This window comes from Calonectris borealis, chromosome 25 (assembly GCF_964195595.1).
Source record: "Calonectris borealis chromosome 25, bCalBor7.hap1.2, whole genome shotgun sequence".
NCBI classification, from domain to species: Eukaryota; Metazoa; Chordata; class Aves; order Procellariiformes; family Procellariidae; genus Calonectris; species Calonectris borealis.
The window spans coordinates 5,549,556-5,562,264 of record NC_134336.1 but is presented as its reverse complement, the minus strand read 5'-3'; the positions used below and the strand labels follow the sequence as shown (position 1 = coordinate 5,562,264).

Here is a 12,709-nt window from a genome sequence, read left to right as displayed (position 1 = left end):
TTATACTAATTATGCAGCAATAACTGAAAAATTTGGTGGAGCGCATGGGTGGTCAGAGAAGAGACCCTGCAGTGGTGCTGAAAGTACACACAGCGACTTGCAACCCCATGCGAGCGCCTCGCACCCCCTCCCCGCACGCATCCTGCCCCGGCCAGGTCCCAGCTCCCATCCCCGACCGGCTGCAACCACTAAACCCAGCCCAAGCAGGACAGCCCAGCCGCCCCGCGGGAGGAAAGGCAGGATGCGGCCCCCTGCCCAGAGAACTGCTCTTCAGAGCCAGGCACGCTGAGCAGCGGGTCCCCGGACAGGAGCCCAGGTGATTTCCGAAATAAAAAGTTCAACGAATAAAAAGAGAAATAACCCAGCGCAGAGATGCGCTGCTTTGGTTTGATACCGCTATAACCAAAGGAAAGCAGGCCGATCGCTGGCTGCAGAAAAATCGATGGGACCTTATCACTCAGCAGACAGCTGAAAATACAGTAAAAAATATGCAGCACGGGGAGAGTCCTTGGGAAAAGGATCCTGGGCATTGGGCAACCCCCCATCACACCCCCATCCCCACGGGGAGAGGCCAGAGCCTGCCCTGGCACCAGGGGGGCTTCAAAAGTCACCCCCAAACTGCACCTTCCCCAAAGACACGCTGGAAAGCTCCAGCACCCATTGGGTGCAGAGGTGGGTGTCCCACTGCCACCAAAACCACAGAACCAGACATCCCAGGGGGGACTTTGAGGTGCCGAGGGGGGGTGACCAGGGATCACCTACCTCCGCTAATTCAATTAGCCAAATTGCAGCACCTAGTGATTACGGGAAGAGCATTTCTCCTGCTAAGGGTGCTAACACGCCTCTGCTGACGGGCAGGGATGCGCTGCCGCAGGGTGAGGAGCGTTGCATGACCCAGGACCTGGCACACGAGGATGTGTGGGGCTGCCCCGTGACAGGTCCTTGTCCCCACGGGTGGGCTGCCAGCGGCAGGGAAAGGGCTTCGGAGGAGGCACCTTCCTTGGGCAGATCTGCCTGGACTGGCGGCCCAGGTTTTAAAATCCCTGCTGTTGAACCCTCCACTGTCACAGCTCAAGATTCGGGGAGAGCTGAGGCACCAGGGCCAGGGAGGGGGCTGCACCCCCGAGGAGCCCTGCAGAGCATCCCCAAAACCAGAGCAGCTCCACCGACACCTCCTCCAAATCCATCCAAGCAAGGAAGCGCAGTTTGTCCGTAATCCATCCCTCCTCCTGCCTTCACCTCCGTAAGCGAGCGGCCGCGATGCTCCATCCCCTTTGGCCCATCGGAGAAAAAGCCATTTCCACCATCTCCCGTCAGACAGCGAGAAGACCCCCGGGCAGCGCCCCAAAGCCGAGCCCCCCGCACCGGGGGAGCCGCTGGGCTGCAGCAAGGCTTCCACCTCCTCTCCCAGACTGGCCACCGCTCTCCTCCCGGTGACATCCTCCTCCCGGTGACATCCAGCGGCTGACGGTCCGATTGCAGGGTGAAGCACACTGGACCGGACTCCTCAGCTGGGCTAATTGGGCTAATTAGGCTGAAGGTCTCCGGCACGAAGCAGCACGCCGGGCTCAAATGCCCAGGGGCTGCCGCGGCTCATCTCCACGCGCGGTCGTCTGCAGGCACCAAGAACAGCCGCGGGGACAGTGGCCTCGTTAGGACGCATCAGGTCATCGGTGCCCCTGTCCCCTCGTCCTGTCCTGTCCGAGCTCAGAGCACCTCAAGCCAGCCAGCCGCTGAATCCCGGCCACAACCCTGATTAACTTAACGATGTCGAGAAAGGTCTGATCCACTTGGGGGGGGGCCAGGAAGTCAAAGCAGGCTTATGAAGGGCTCGCCGGGGGGTCCCCAGCACCCAGTGGGTGCCGCGCTGGGGCAGCGGCCAGCGGCCAGCACAGCCCCGGAGCGGGGAGGGATGGACCCTCTGCCAGCCCCACACAGCCAAGGAGGGCTGCACCAGCACAACTACCCTGTTGGAGCGATTCTCCAATATTCTTCAAGCCAAACCAAAAAAAAAAAACCAACAAAAAAATAGTGTATGACAAAAAAAAAATATTCAGAGAGTTGCTCTGGCTGCAACACATTTTTACACCCCCCAGCTGCAGCGAGGGTGCAGTGCTCCGCTGCCTGCTGCATCCCTGCCTGGGATGGAGGGCTCTCCCCAGCCCCCTGCCCACCCGCAGTCGGAGCCCACCCCTGGGGGGAGCAGACAGAGGGGTCCCCAGGCAGTGGGGTGCACCGGGGCATGGCAGACACAGTGTCCCCGCTCCCCCCATCAGCAACGGGACTGTCCAGCAAAGTGCCCCCCACACCGAGCTGGGGCCACCGGACCCAGTGCAGGATGCTGCAGGGTAGAGCAGGGCGCAGGAGGGACGCGAGCACCCACCCACCCTTGCCCAGCTCCCCTTTCCCCAACATCTGGAGCACTTCAGGGGGGAGGAAGGTCAGGAAACAACCAAGTTTATGGCCCAACACAGTTGGGAGGCTCCTTCCAGGCACGGCCCCGCTGAACCCCAAACCGCAGGAGCATCACCCTCCCTGCATTCCCACTGCAGCCCTGCCTCTGCTCCGGAGCAAGTGGCCGCTCTAGCACCCCGATGGCCAGCCACCCCCCAGGAACAGGCCCCCATGCCCCCCTGCAGCCCCACAGCAAGGGGGGAGCAGGGGGAGCTTTGCTGTCCTGCTCCTGCAGCAAGCAGAGCACCAGCACCCAGATTTGGGGTCTGGCCAAGGTGCAGGGGGACAGCCCCATCCTGGCTCACGGAGCGTGCAGCTGCCACAATCCATGCTGGGATTCGCTCTCCGGGTGGGAGAAATTGGGGTGCAAAGCCTGAGCCCCTTAAACCTGTAGGAAACCCATGGGCTACCCCAGGACATCTGTCCCCCCCACCAGCGCCCAGGCACAGGCGGGTGCTGCAAACCAGGGCTGCGACACCCCAGGCAGGAAAGCAGCCAGGGGATGAGCTGCAGCTAACGACAGCCCAGCAAGCAGGAACAACACTCCAGATTTAAAAAAAAAAAAAAAACAAAAAAAAAAACCAGCTCAAAAGGGCTGGTGGGTGAGCTCCCCCCCCCCCGCCCCGGTGCCAGCAGCAGCTCAGGGGGACGGGGCTGTCCCCGCAGGCAGGGGCTCTGCATTTGCTTTCCAGCAGCTGGAGCAGAGCTGGACTTTGGCTTTCGATCCGGGCAGAGGGTGTAGAAGAAGCCGCTCCCAGGGCTTGGTAAGAAAACAGCTCGGGGAACACCCAGGGAAGTCCCTCCAGCACCCACCAGTTCCACAGCCCTCCTCTTCCTCCCCAGGGATGCCCTTCACCCGGGGCCCCCTCCAGGACCCCCTCCAGCCGGGGCACCGCAGGCTGGCACCCCCCTCTCCCGCACCCCATCACCCACCAGCAGCAGCTTTTGCCAGGCCACCTGCAGCAGAAAGAAAAAGCTCCATCTCCAGGACTTATTTATTTTAAGGCTGCCAATGAGGAACCAATTAGCTCCAGGGGACTAATTGCTGGGAATCCTCCTTGTCCGGAGGGGAAAGCCTCAGTTTCCCCAAGTACAAGGCAGAGGGGTCTCCAACCTGGAACAGGAGAGTGGGATCCAAGGAAAGCTGCAAAACAAACCCCAAGCCGCCATCGGGGAGAAGAGGAGGTTTGGGAATCTTGACATTTAATCACGCAGTAACTAAAGGTTCCCAGACATGTCTAATAAGACAATTATAGTGCATGTTAATAATAGATTATTAAAAAGCTTATTTATGGAGGTTTAAGCAGGCAGATGGCAGGGCTGTGTCGATAACGCTCTCCAGAGCCTGTGCTACCTCCCAGCTCTGAGCATGCAGCAGGGATTTACCTGCCTCTGCCTCGCCAGCCCCTCGGGCTTAACCCTTGCACAACTGCCAAAAGCAAAGCAGCAAATCCCTGGGGGGGGGATTGCAGCCAGGAGAGGATTTTTACGGGGTGCTTTGGGGTGCTCAGGGCTCTCAGCCTCTCTGCAGAGCAAGTTTGGGGTATGGGTTGCGTGCGATGGAAAAGCTCCATCCCGGGTGCAGTCAGGGGGAAAACCAACATCAACAAGCAGCAGGGAGGGCAGGGGTCAAAGCCACCAACAAGCATCTGCCTTTGTCTTCCAGGAAGCATCTTTGCTCCCCAGGGGTCCTGATCCTGCTGGCTTTGCTCCGGGAAAGCTCCCAGGGAAGCTGGAATGGGGCTGGTTCGTCTTAGTTTGGATAATAAAGGGAAAAATGTGAAGTGCTGGCCAGGAGGTGACTCACCAGCATCCCTGTTCCCAAGGCCAGGGCAGGTCCAAGCAGCCGGAGGAAAAAAACATGAAACAGGAGTTTTGGAGCAAGAAGAGAGCAAAAATGATGCAAATACAACTGCAAGTCTTGGTTGCAGGGGAAAAACAGGCATTGCCACCTTCTACCACAGAGCTGCAGATACAGAGCCAGGGGGACAGGTCCATCCAGGAGCACCAACATCACTTGGAGAACCCCTAAATTCTGCTTCATCCCCACAGACACTGAAGATCCACCATGATCCAGTGTTCGGAGAGGGGATACAGGAGAGCCAAGGGCTTGGCAGCAGGAAACCTCCACCCTGGGCACACTTGGGTAGATCAGCAACAGCGGGATTTTCCAGAGCATCCCGATGGAGGAGGCTGGGGGGTGTTTGCACTGTCTGGGGGCTCTGGGAAAGGCCGTGGCACTCCCAGGGCATTAAAAACACACATGTAGGAGCAAGAGAAAGACTCTTCCCCGGCACGGCAGAACAGGCAGGGGGGAAAAAATCCAAGCCTGGAACAAGCTGACAAGGAAAATGTAACGCTCTTGCACATTTTATGTGCTTGGTGAAGGTGGGGTGAGGAAAAAAAAATGCCCTGGCATGGGAGAGCCCATCGCCAGCCAGGTGGAGGGAAATAAACACTGGGCAAAGCGCTGGGAAGAGCGGGATCAGGCACCCGAGCACCAAACACTGACCCCGACCCCAGCACCCTGGGGTTGGTGCAGGGGGCTGCAGCAGCATGTGTCCCTGCAGCACCCGGGGGACAGCCCCCAGCTCCTAACCCCCCACCCAGCCCCTGCCCTGGGATGCAGAGACGCAGTGTCCCCCCCCCCGTGACCCCACTGACGGAGATGCTGCCGTTAACGGCCGGGGCGGGGGGACGCCAGGCAGATTTGTTCCGCTCCCCAACCCCAATCCCAGCCCCGGGGATGGCGTCTGCTCGGCAGTTCCCGTTCACTCAGCCGAGACAACGCAGCCGCCGCGGGGTCGGGGTCACCCGTGCCACCTCCTGCCAGCCTGCAAAGGCTGTCCTGGGGCAGGGGGGTGACAGCACCCTTGGGTGGCCCCAGCCCTCCTGCCTTGCCCCCAGCGAGGAGCTCATCCAACACAACCATCAACCATCCCCCCCCCCCCCCCCCCAGCTCCCCCCAAACCAGTCCTAGTGCCACCAGAGATGCCACCAACCCCAGTCCGGGGCTTCCCAGTAGCACCAGCCTCCTAAGTGGAAGCTCCAAACCCAAATATTTTATTTGTTTAATTGCTGCTAACTCAGTCAAACCCAAGCGCAAACAGCTTCCGCATAATTACAGCAGGAGTGCCACGCAGCGCCAGCGGCTGCAGGCGCGTGTCCCCAGCGCATGTCCCTGCTGCCAGCGCTGTCGGAAAACAGCTCAGGAGCATGGAGGGGGGACAACACAGGCTGGGGTACACCTGGAGAGCAACTCATTGCTGAAGTTTTGGGGTGCAGGGGTGCAACAGAGAGGCATGGATCTGCACCCTTTCCTAGCAGGGGAAGGTAAAAGGAGGAGGAAAGAGCTGAGCCTGCAAGAGCCGCTGCCCCATGGCCCCAGCCTGCTCCCAGCCGGAGGCTTTTAGCAAGGGGAAAGGCTCCATGTTTTATTGCAAAGAGCCCAGAGAGGAAAGGTGGGGCCGGCAAATCGCACCGGTGACAACTCACAGGTCCCCGTCACAGCCAGCTGACACCACGAGAGCACAAGGGACCAGTCGGTTTGGAGGTTCAGCAAGCGCCTTTCAACACCACCCTGGCCCCCCCCCGTCCTCCGTGATAAGCGCAACTCAGAACTCAGACAGGCACCGACAGCTTAGTTGCTCTGAAATCTTAATGAATTGCAAAAGTTTGCGTGCTCCGGGAAGGAGCAAAGAACATCCTGAGCCGGTGGGGAGGCTGCAACCACAGCACCCAGCTTCTCTCCCAGCTCAGCCACTTGTTCATTGAGTTCTGCCGGTCACAGGCATGCAGTGCCTCAGTTTCCCCACTTGTGGAAGGGATCACACTACACCCCTTCTTTGCAGAGGAGCAGCAAGAAAACCACTTGCCTTCCAAATACCCACAGAGCCAAGCAGCTGATCCTCCCCGTGACTGGCTTCGGGGTCTCCGGTGACCCCAGAGCACATGCAGCCACCTTAAATATTTTTTACCACAGCCCTGCCTGCCATGCAGCCCCAAGCCCCACAGGGACGAGCCGGGTGATGTCCCCACAGCCAGCCAACATCCCCGCAGCCGGCCAAGCCGCAGCAGCAGGAGCAAACACCAGGATTCATGTAAAAAGCAGCCGGCAGCGAGGGCGAGAGACCCAGGGAGTTGGAAGCAGACCCCTCGTCTCCAGCCAAACGCAGCCCCTCCAGCTCCACCACGGAGCTGAGCCTGCTCTGCATCTACCAGGAGAAACGCTGGAGTAAACATGCTCCTGATTTACACCAGGAGTGGGCTCGATACTGCCGATTGCAAATGTCATCTTGCAGGGAAGGAAGCCCACAGAGGGGAAAGGGTTTGCTCAGGAGGGGGAGCCTCCCCACAAAGCCCCCCCAGCCCTGCTCCACCGCCACGTCCCCGCTTCCATCCCTCCAGCCCCTCACAGGCTGCTGTGGCTTAGCCATGATGGCCATCGGAGAAAGACACACACACCTCAGGACTGGGGAGCAGCACAGCTCAAGACCCCCCCTCTGACACACGGCGGGGGATGCAGAAGCCCCTTCCTCTAGCAGAGGACTCGGAGCCCCTCACCAGCTGCATGCCTCAGTTTCCCTATTGCCTCCTTGCTCTGCCCTGAAGCACGGGGCTGCTCCATGCACAGATCAGCATCTCCCCTCACCCCAGCACACGACTCCCCCCTTCAGCTGCCCCAGTAAAATATAAGCCCATTCCCTCCCCACCTCCTCCACCTCACATGAGCTGTGGAGAGCCTCAGCTGCTTCGTATTTCCCCCATCCATCCATCCCCCCCCTCTCCACACAGGTCAGCCTTATTTTGCTTACTGCTAATGGGTGTCACTATTTATAATTTTTGGAGAGAGGCCACTACCCAAAAAAACCCAATGCACCAGCATGGGGACTGCATCCAGGTAAGCCGCTTCATTTTTAAGGTTAAAAAAAGAAAATCAAAGAACCAGACAAAAATACACCTAAATGCACGGAGCATCACCCAAGAGCTGGAGGCTGCAGCACCAGGGTCCCCTTTGGAGCAAGGCGCCAGCTCCCTCCTCCCCTGTGCCTCAGTTTCCCCTGCAAAAAGCACTCACAGCCCCAGGCAGCACCTCGGGAACCCCAAATTCACCCACCTCGCAGCACCCAAGCCCTGCTCCTGCCTCCCGAGGGGGTCGGGAGCGAGCTGCCCTCCCGCCTCCCCGTCTCTGCCTTCCTCCCTTCCCCAGCGCCTGCTTGCAGGGTCAGGCCATGCTCCTTCCCGGGGGGAGGAAAGCCGCAGGTCTCAATTGCTAAAGTGCTCAAGGGAAGGGAAAGGAGGAAAAAAAAAATAAAAAAAATAAAAATAAAAATCGATCGTGCTTTGGTAAAACTCTAATTATATCCCGGTGACACAAATGGAGCCAGGGCAGGCTGCAACCGGAGAGCGGCCTCGGCCGCCACCTGTTCCTCCCGAAGGGTCCCCAAATCCCCCCGGGCCGAGCGGTGCCTGCAAATAAATAACTCGGACCCCGGCGCCCCTCGCTCGGGGCCGCAGCGGGGCTTCACCCCCCCGCCCCGGCCGGGCTCCCGACGTGCGATGCCCGGTTGCACCCCCGAGTCGCGAAACCCTGGCAGGGCTCCCGCTGCAAACGCTGCCAGCGGGGTGAAGTTTTCCTTCCCGACGGGAGGACGGAGCGGGGACGGAGGTCGCTCCGGTACCCGGGGAGCGAGCAGAGGCCGCCGGGCTCGGGGTGGGCTCAGCTCCGGCGGTGCAGACGCGGGGTGCGAGGGTGCAGCCCGGCCCCTCCGCCTGCCAGCGGGCTGGGCGCGCTCCGGTCAGCCCCGGCGAGCTGCGGCCACCGGTGTCCCCAACTCGCCCCGAGGAAGCCCCGGCGGCGGGACGGGCAGGCGCAGCCTCGCACCGGGAGCGGCGGAGCCCGCCCCTGCCCCACCACCGGGGGTGCTGGCGAGCGCGCCCCGAGCTCGCAAGCGCCCACAGAGCAAGCAGGACCCCCCCCGCCACAAGCACACCCCCCTTCCCGGTGCCCCCCCCTCCGCTCCGTTCTTACCGGCGGGTGTCTCGGTGTCCAGCGCGCAGACCCGCAGGGCGAGGGCGAGCAGCAGCGCCCGGGCGCTTCGCATGGTGCGGCCGGGGCGGGAAGGGGGCGGCGGGGCCGGGGCGGGAGGGGGGCGGAGGGGCCGGGGCCGCCGCCGCCGCCTGCGGGCCCGCGGTTCCGGCGCGGCGGCGCAGCGGGGCACGCGCGCCCGCCCCGCGCCTCAAATAGCGGCGGCCGCGCGGCGGCGGCTCGCTCCGCCCTGACGTCAGCGCCGCGCGGGCCCCGCCGCCGCCGCCGCCGCCGCCGCCGCCGCCGCCGCCGCCGCCGCCGCCGCCGCCGCCGCCGCCGCCACCGCGGGCAGGCCGGGGGCGCCCCCTGCCGGCGGCCGCGCGCACACGCAAGCCCGAGCCCCGCCCCCGCCTCCAGCCCGCGGCGGGGTTGAGGGGGTGGGGGGAGAGGGGGGGAGTCCCGGTGGCTGCGGGGAGGGGTGCACGGCTGCGGGAGGGGTTCCCCGGTAGTGGGGAGGGGGAGGCTGCCCGGGAGCGCCGGCTGCGGGGGGTGCGCGGCTGCGGAGTTGGCGGCGGTTGAACCTGGGGCGGGTGCAAAGGAGGACCCTGGGTGCAGGAGGCAGCACGGTTGCAGGGGGGTCCCCGGTTGCACGGGGGTCCCCGGCTGCAGGAGGGTCTCCGATTGCAGGGGGGTGCACGGCTGCAGGGGGGTCCCCGGTTGCACGCGGGTCCCCTGCTGCAGGGGAGTGCACGGCTCCAGGGGAGACCCCGGCTGCAGGAGGATCCCCGGTTGCATGGGGGTGCACAGCTCCAGGGGGGACCCCAGGTGTGGGAGGGAGGTGAGGTGTCCCTGGGTGCAGGGAGGACTCCCTGGTTGCAAGGGGGTGCAAGGCTTTGAGGGGTCCGTGGGTGCAGGGGGGTGCCTGGCAGCAGAAGGGTCCCCAGCTCCAGAAGGGGTGTCCCCAGGGGTGCTGGGCGGGTGCTGAGGGGCGGCTGGGCGGGGGGTTATTGGGGTGGGCAGCAGTGGGAGCTGCAGGTGGGATGGGTGCAGCAGCACCCTGCGTGGGGCTCCTGCACCTCACAGAGCTGAGCGAAGGGGGGGTGACACCCACCCCAGGGCGGGCTGGCAGGTGCCCCCAGCCCCTCGGGGGGGTCTCCAGCCCCAGCACCCACGGGGTGCAGAGCCGGAGCAGAGTGTGGTCCCCGTGGGCTGGGCACTGGGGACGAAGGCCCTGCCGCTCCTTGGGGACGGAGGCTCCTGCCCACCCCGGGGGGGTCCTCAGACCCCAAAACCCCCCTGGTCCTCTGCCACGAGCTGCCGTGTCCCGCTGGATGTCCTCGAAGGACAGGGACATGATGCTTTCTCCCACAGGATGGTGACATGGAAACCTGGACAAGGCTGTATGGGGGTGGCAGTGGCACAGGGGACCCCAGTGACCCCCAGCAAAGCCACCGTCCCCTGAGGTGGGAAGGGGGTGACGGAGGGAGGGAAGTGCAGGACGTAACTCGGAGCAAGCAGAAGGGAGAAAAACCCAAAAGGGTGTAAAAGGAGGAAAATCTCCGGCCCTTTCCCAGCGGGGGACGCGGGGCGCAGGCGCAGGAGGTGGCACAAAGCGCTGGCAGTCCCCGGGCGTCCCCGCCGGCAGTGCCAGCGGGGATGAAAGGCGCCTTGTTCGCCGACATCCTCTCCGGCCCTATTTCTGGAGGAAAATGTTTTTCCAAAGGTTTGGGGTGAGGAGGGGGGGAGCTTTCCGGGGTGATCCGTGCTTGGGTCACCCAGCCCCGGCTGCGACTCCGGGCTGGGAAACTGCTTGGGCAGATGAAAACTTGCGAAGGGAACAATATCACAAAATATGGGGACTTTTTACCCCAAATGACGCAGGGAGAAGCCCCGGCATTAGCAGCACCCTGTAATGATGCAGCCCTGTCCCGCAAGACCAGGCAGCACCCAGCGGGGTGATGGGGGGGGACGGTACCCGGGTGTCGGTGAGCCCCACGAACCCGCTGGGAAGCTCCAGCCCTGGCAGTGGGACGACGATGCCCACCAGCACCAAAAAGCTTCGTCCAGGTTCAGCTCGGCCCCGGGATGCTGCCGTGCCGCTTTTCCATGTGGGACTGACGGATTTATTTGGGGTCAAATCCAGCCCTGGAGAAACACTTGCTGGGAAAACTGGGGAGGACAAACCACCCCCGGAGCTGGTTCTTGGGGTACAGGCGAAGGACCAGGCACCCCGATTAGTGTTTGCATCGCTGCCGCAGTTTTAATCCCAACCCCGGCCGCATCGTTGCAACTTCATTTCAAAGATGAATTTTTCCTGGGAGCTGAAGAGCTTTTTGCCGAGTAAATCATGGACGGGAGGATCGCTTAATTTACTGCATGGGGAAAACCCGGGATGCACCGGCTAAATCAGAGCTAAAAATAACAGCCTGTTTCGCAGAGCCTTCATCCCCACAGGGAGGAGGAGGAGGAGGGGAGGAAGGCTACAGGGTGGGGGTTGCAGGGGTGTTGGGTGGTGTCTGTGTTTGGGCCAGCCTGGGAGCGTGGTCCTGCCCCAGGGACAGTCCTGTCCCCATGGCTCCGTGTGCGTCGCGTCCCCTACCCAGCGCCCCAGCGTTGGTGCAGTCGGAGCAAAGGAATCTGCTGGGAACTGGTGGCTCTGCTGACAGCCCTGGGGACACTGGACTGACCTGGGGACACTGCACTGCCCTGGGGACACTGCACTGACCCGGGGACACTGCACTGACCTGGGGACACTGCACTGACCTGGGGACACAGCACAACACAGCCCTGGGGACACTGGACTGACCTGGGGACACTGCACCGCCCTGGGGACACTGTACTGACCCGGGGACACTGCACTGACCTGGGGACACAGCACCACCATGGGGACACTGCACTGACCTGGGGACACAGCACAACACAGCCCTGGGGACACTGGACTGACCTGGGGACACTGCACAGCCCTGGGGACACTGCATTGACCTGGGGACACTGGACTGACCTGGGGACACTGCACCGCCCTGGGGACACCGCACTGACCCGAGGACACTGCACTGACCGGGGGATACTGCATAGCCCCTGGGGACACTGCACTGACCTGGGGACACTGCACTGACCTGGGGACAGAGCACAACACAGCCCTGGGGACACTGCACTAACCCAGGGACACAGCACAGCCCTGGGGACACCGCACTGACCCGAGGACACTGCACTGACCCGGGGATACCGCATAGCCCCTGGGGACACTGCACTGACCTGGGGACACTGCACTGACCTGGGGACAGAGCACAACACAGCCCTGGGGACACCGCACTGACCCGAGGACACTGCACTGACCCGGGGATACCGCACAGCCCTGGGGACACTGCACTGACCCGAGGACACTGCACTGACCCGGGGATACCGCACAGCCCCTGGGGACACTGCACTGACCTGGCGACACAGCACAGCCCTGGGGACACCGCACTGACCCGAGGACACTGCACTGACCCGGGGATACCGCACAGCCCCTGGGGACACTGCACTGACCTGGCGACACTGCACTGACCTGGGGACAGAGCACAACACAGCCCTGGGGACACTGCACTGACCCGGGGACACTGCACAGCCCCAGGGACACTGCACACCCCCTGCCTCCTCCTCCTCCTCCCCGGCCGCAGCAGCTCCCCAGGGCAGGGGCTCCGCTCAGGGTCACCCCAGAGCCGCCAGCCCCAAACACTCCCCCTGGCAGTGTCCCCAGTGTCACCCCTCCCTGTGCCGTAGGAGTGTGCAACACGTTCCCTCCATTCCCAGTCCCCCCCAGTTGCTCCCAGCAAGCCCCCAGCCAGGTTAGCACCGCGGTGGCACTTCCTCGCAGGGATGTGGCTGTCCCCAGAGCTCCGGGGACAAAGTGGACATCACCCCCCCCCCCCATCGGCACCAGCGCGGGGTGAAGCCCAATTCGGGGTGCAGGCGGAGGGCGATGGGCACCTCTCTCCAAACCACACCAGCCCCGAGCCGGGCGCGGATGCGGCCCCATTCCCAGCCGGCACCGGCAAAGCGTTGCCCGACGCCGAGCACGGCGCGATCCGGACAAATCCTCGCCCGGCGACGCCAAAAGCCCGTTAAAATAATGCCCGAGAACGGAATTAAGCCGCTTAGACACGCGGCAGCGAAGGCAGGAGGGGGCTGGCACGGGGCTGGCTCCGCAGGGTGTCCCCCCCCGGTCCCCAGGGGTGTCGCAGGATC

The 12,709-nt window shown here is 63.1% G+C and overlaps 1 protein-coding gene across 1 annotated transcript in view; it reads right to left on the bottom strand.

Moving 5' to 3' along the window:
• PTPRU (protein tyrosine phosphatase receptor type U) overlaps positions 1-8,558 on the bottom strand; it is a 76,503-nt gene extending 67,945 nt beyond the window's left edge. The window contains exon 1 of the mRNA XM_075173876.1: positions 8,486-8,558. Coding sequence (XP_075029977.1) covers positions 8,486-8,558 — 73 coding nt within the window. The remainder of the gene's footprint in view (positions 1-8,485) is intronic.
• Between the last annotated feature and the right edge of the window lie 4,151 nt (positions 8,559-12,709).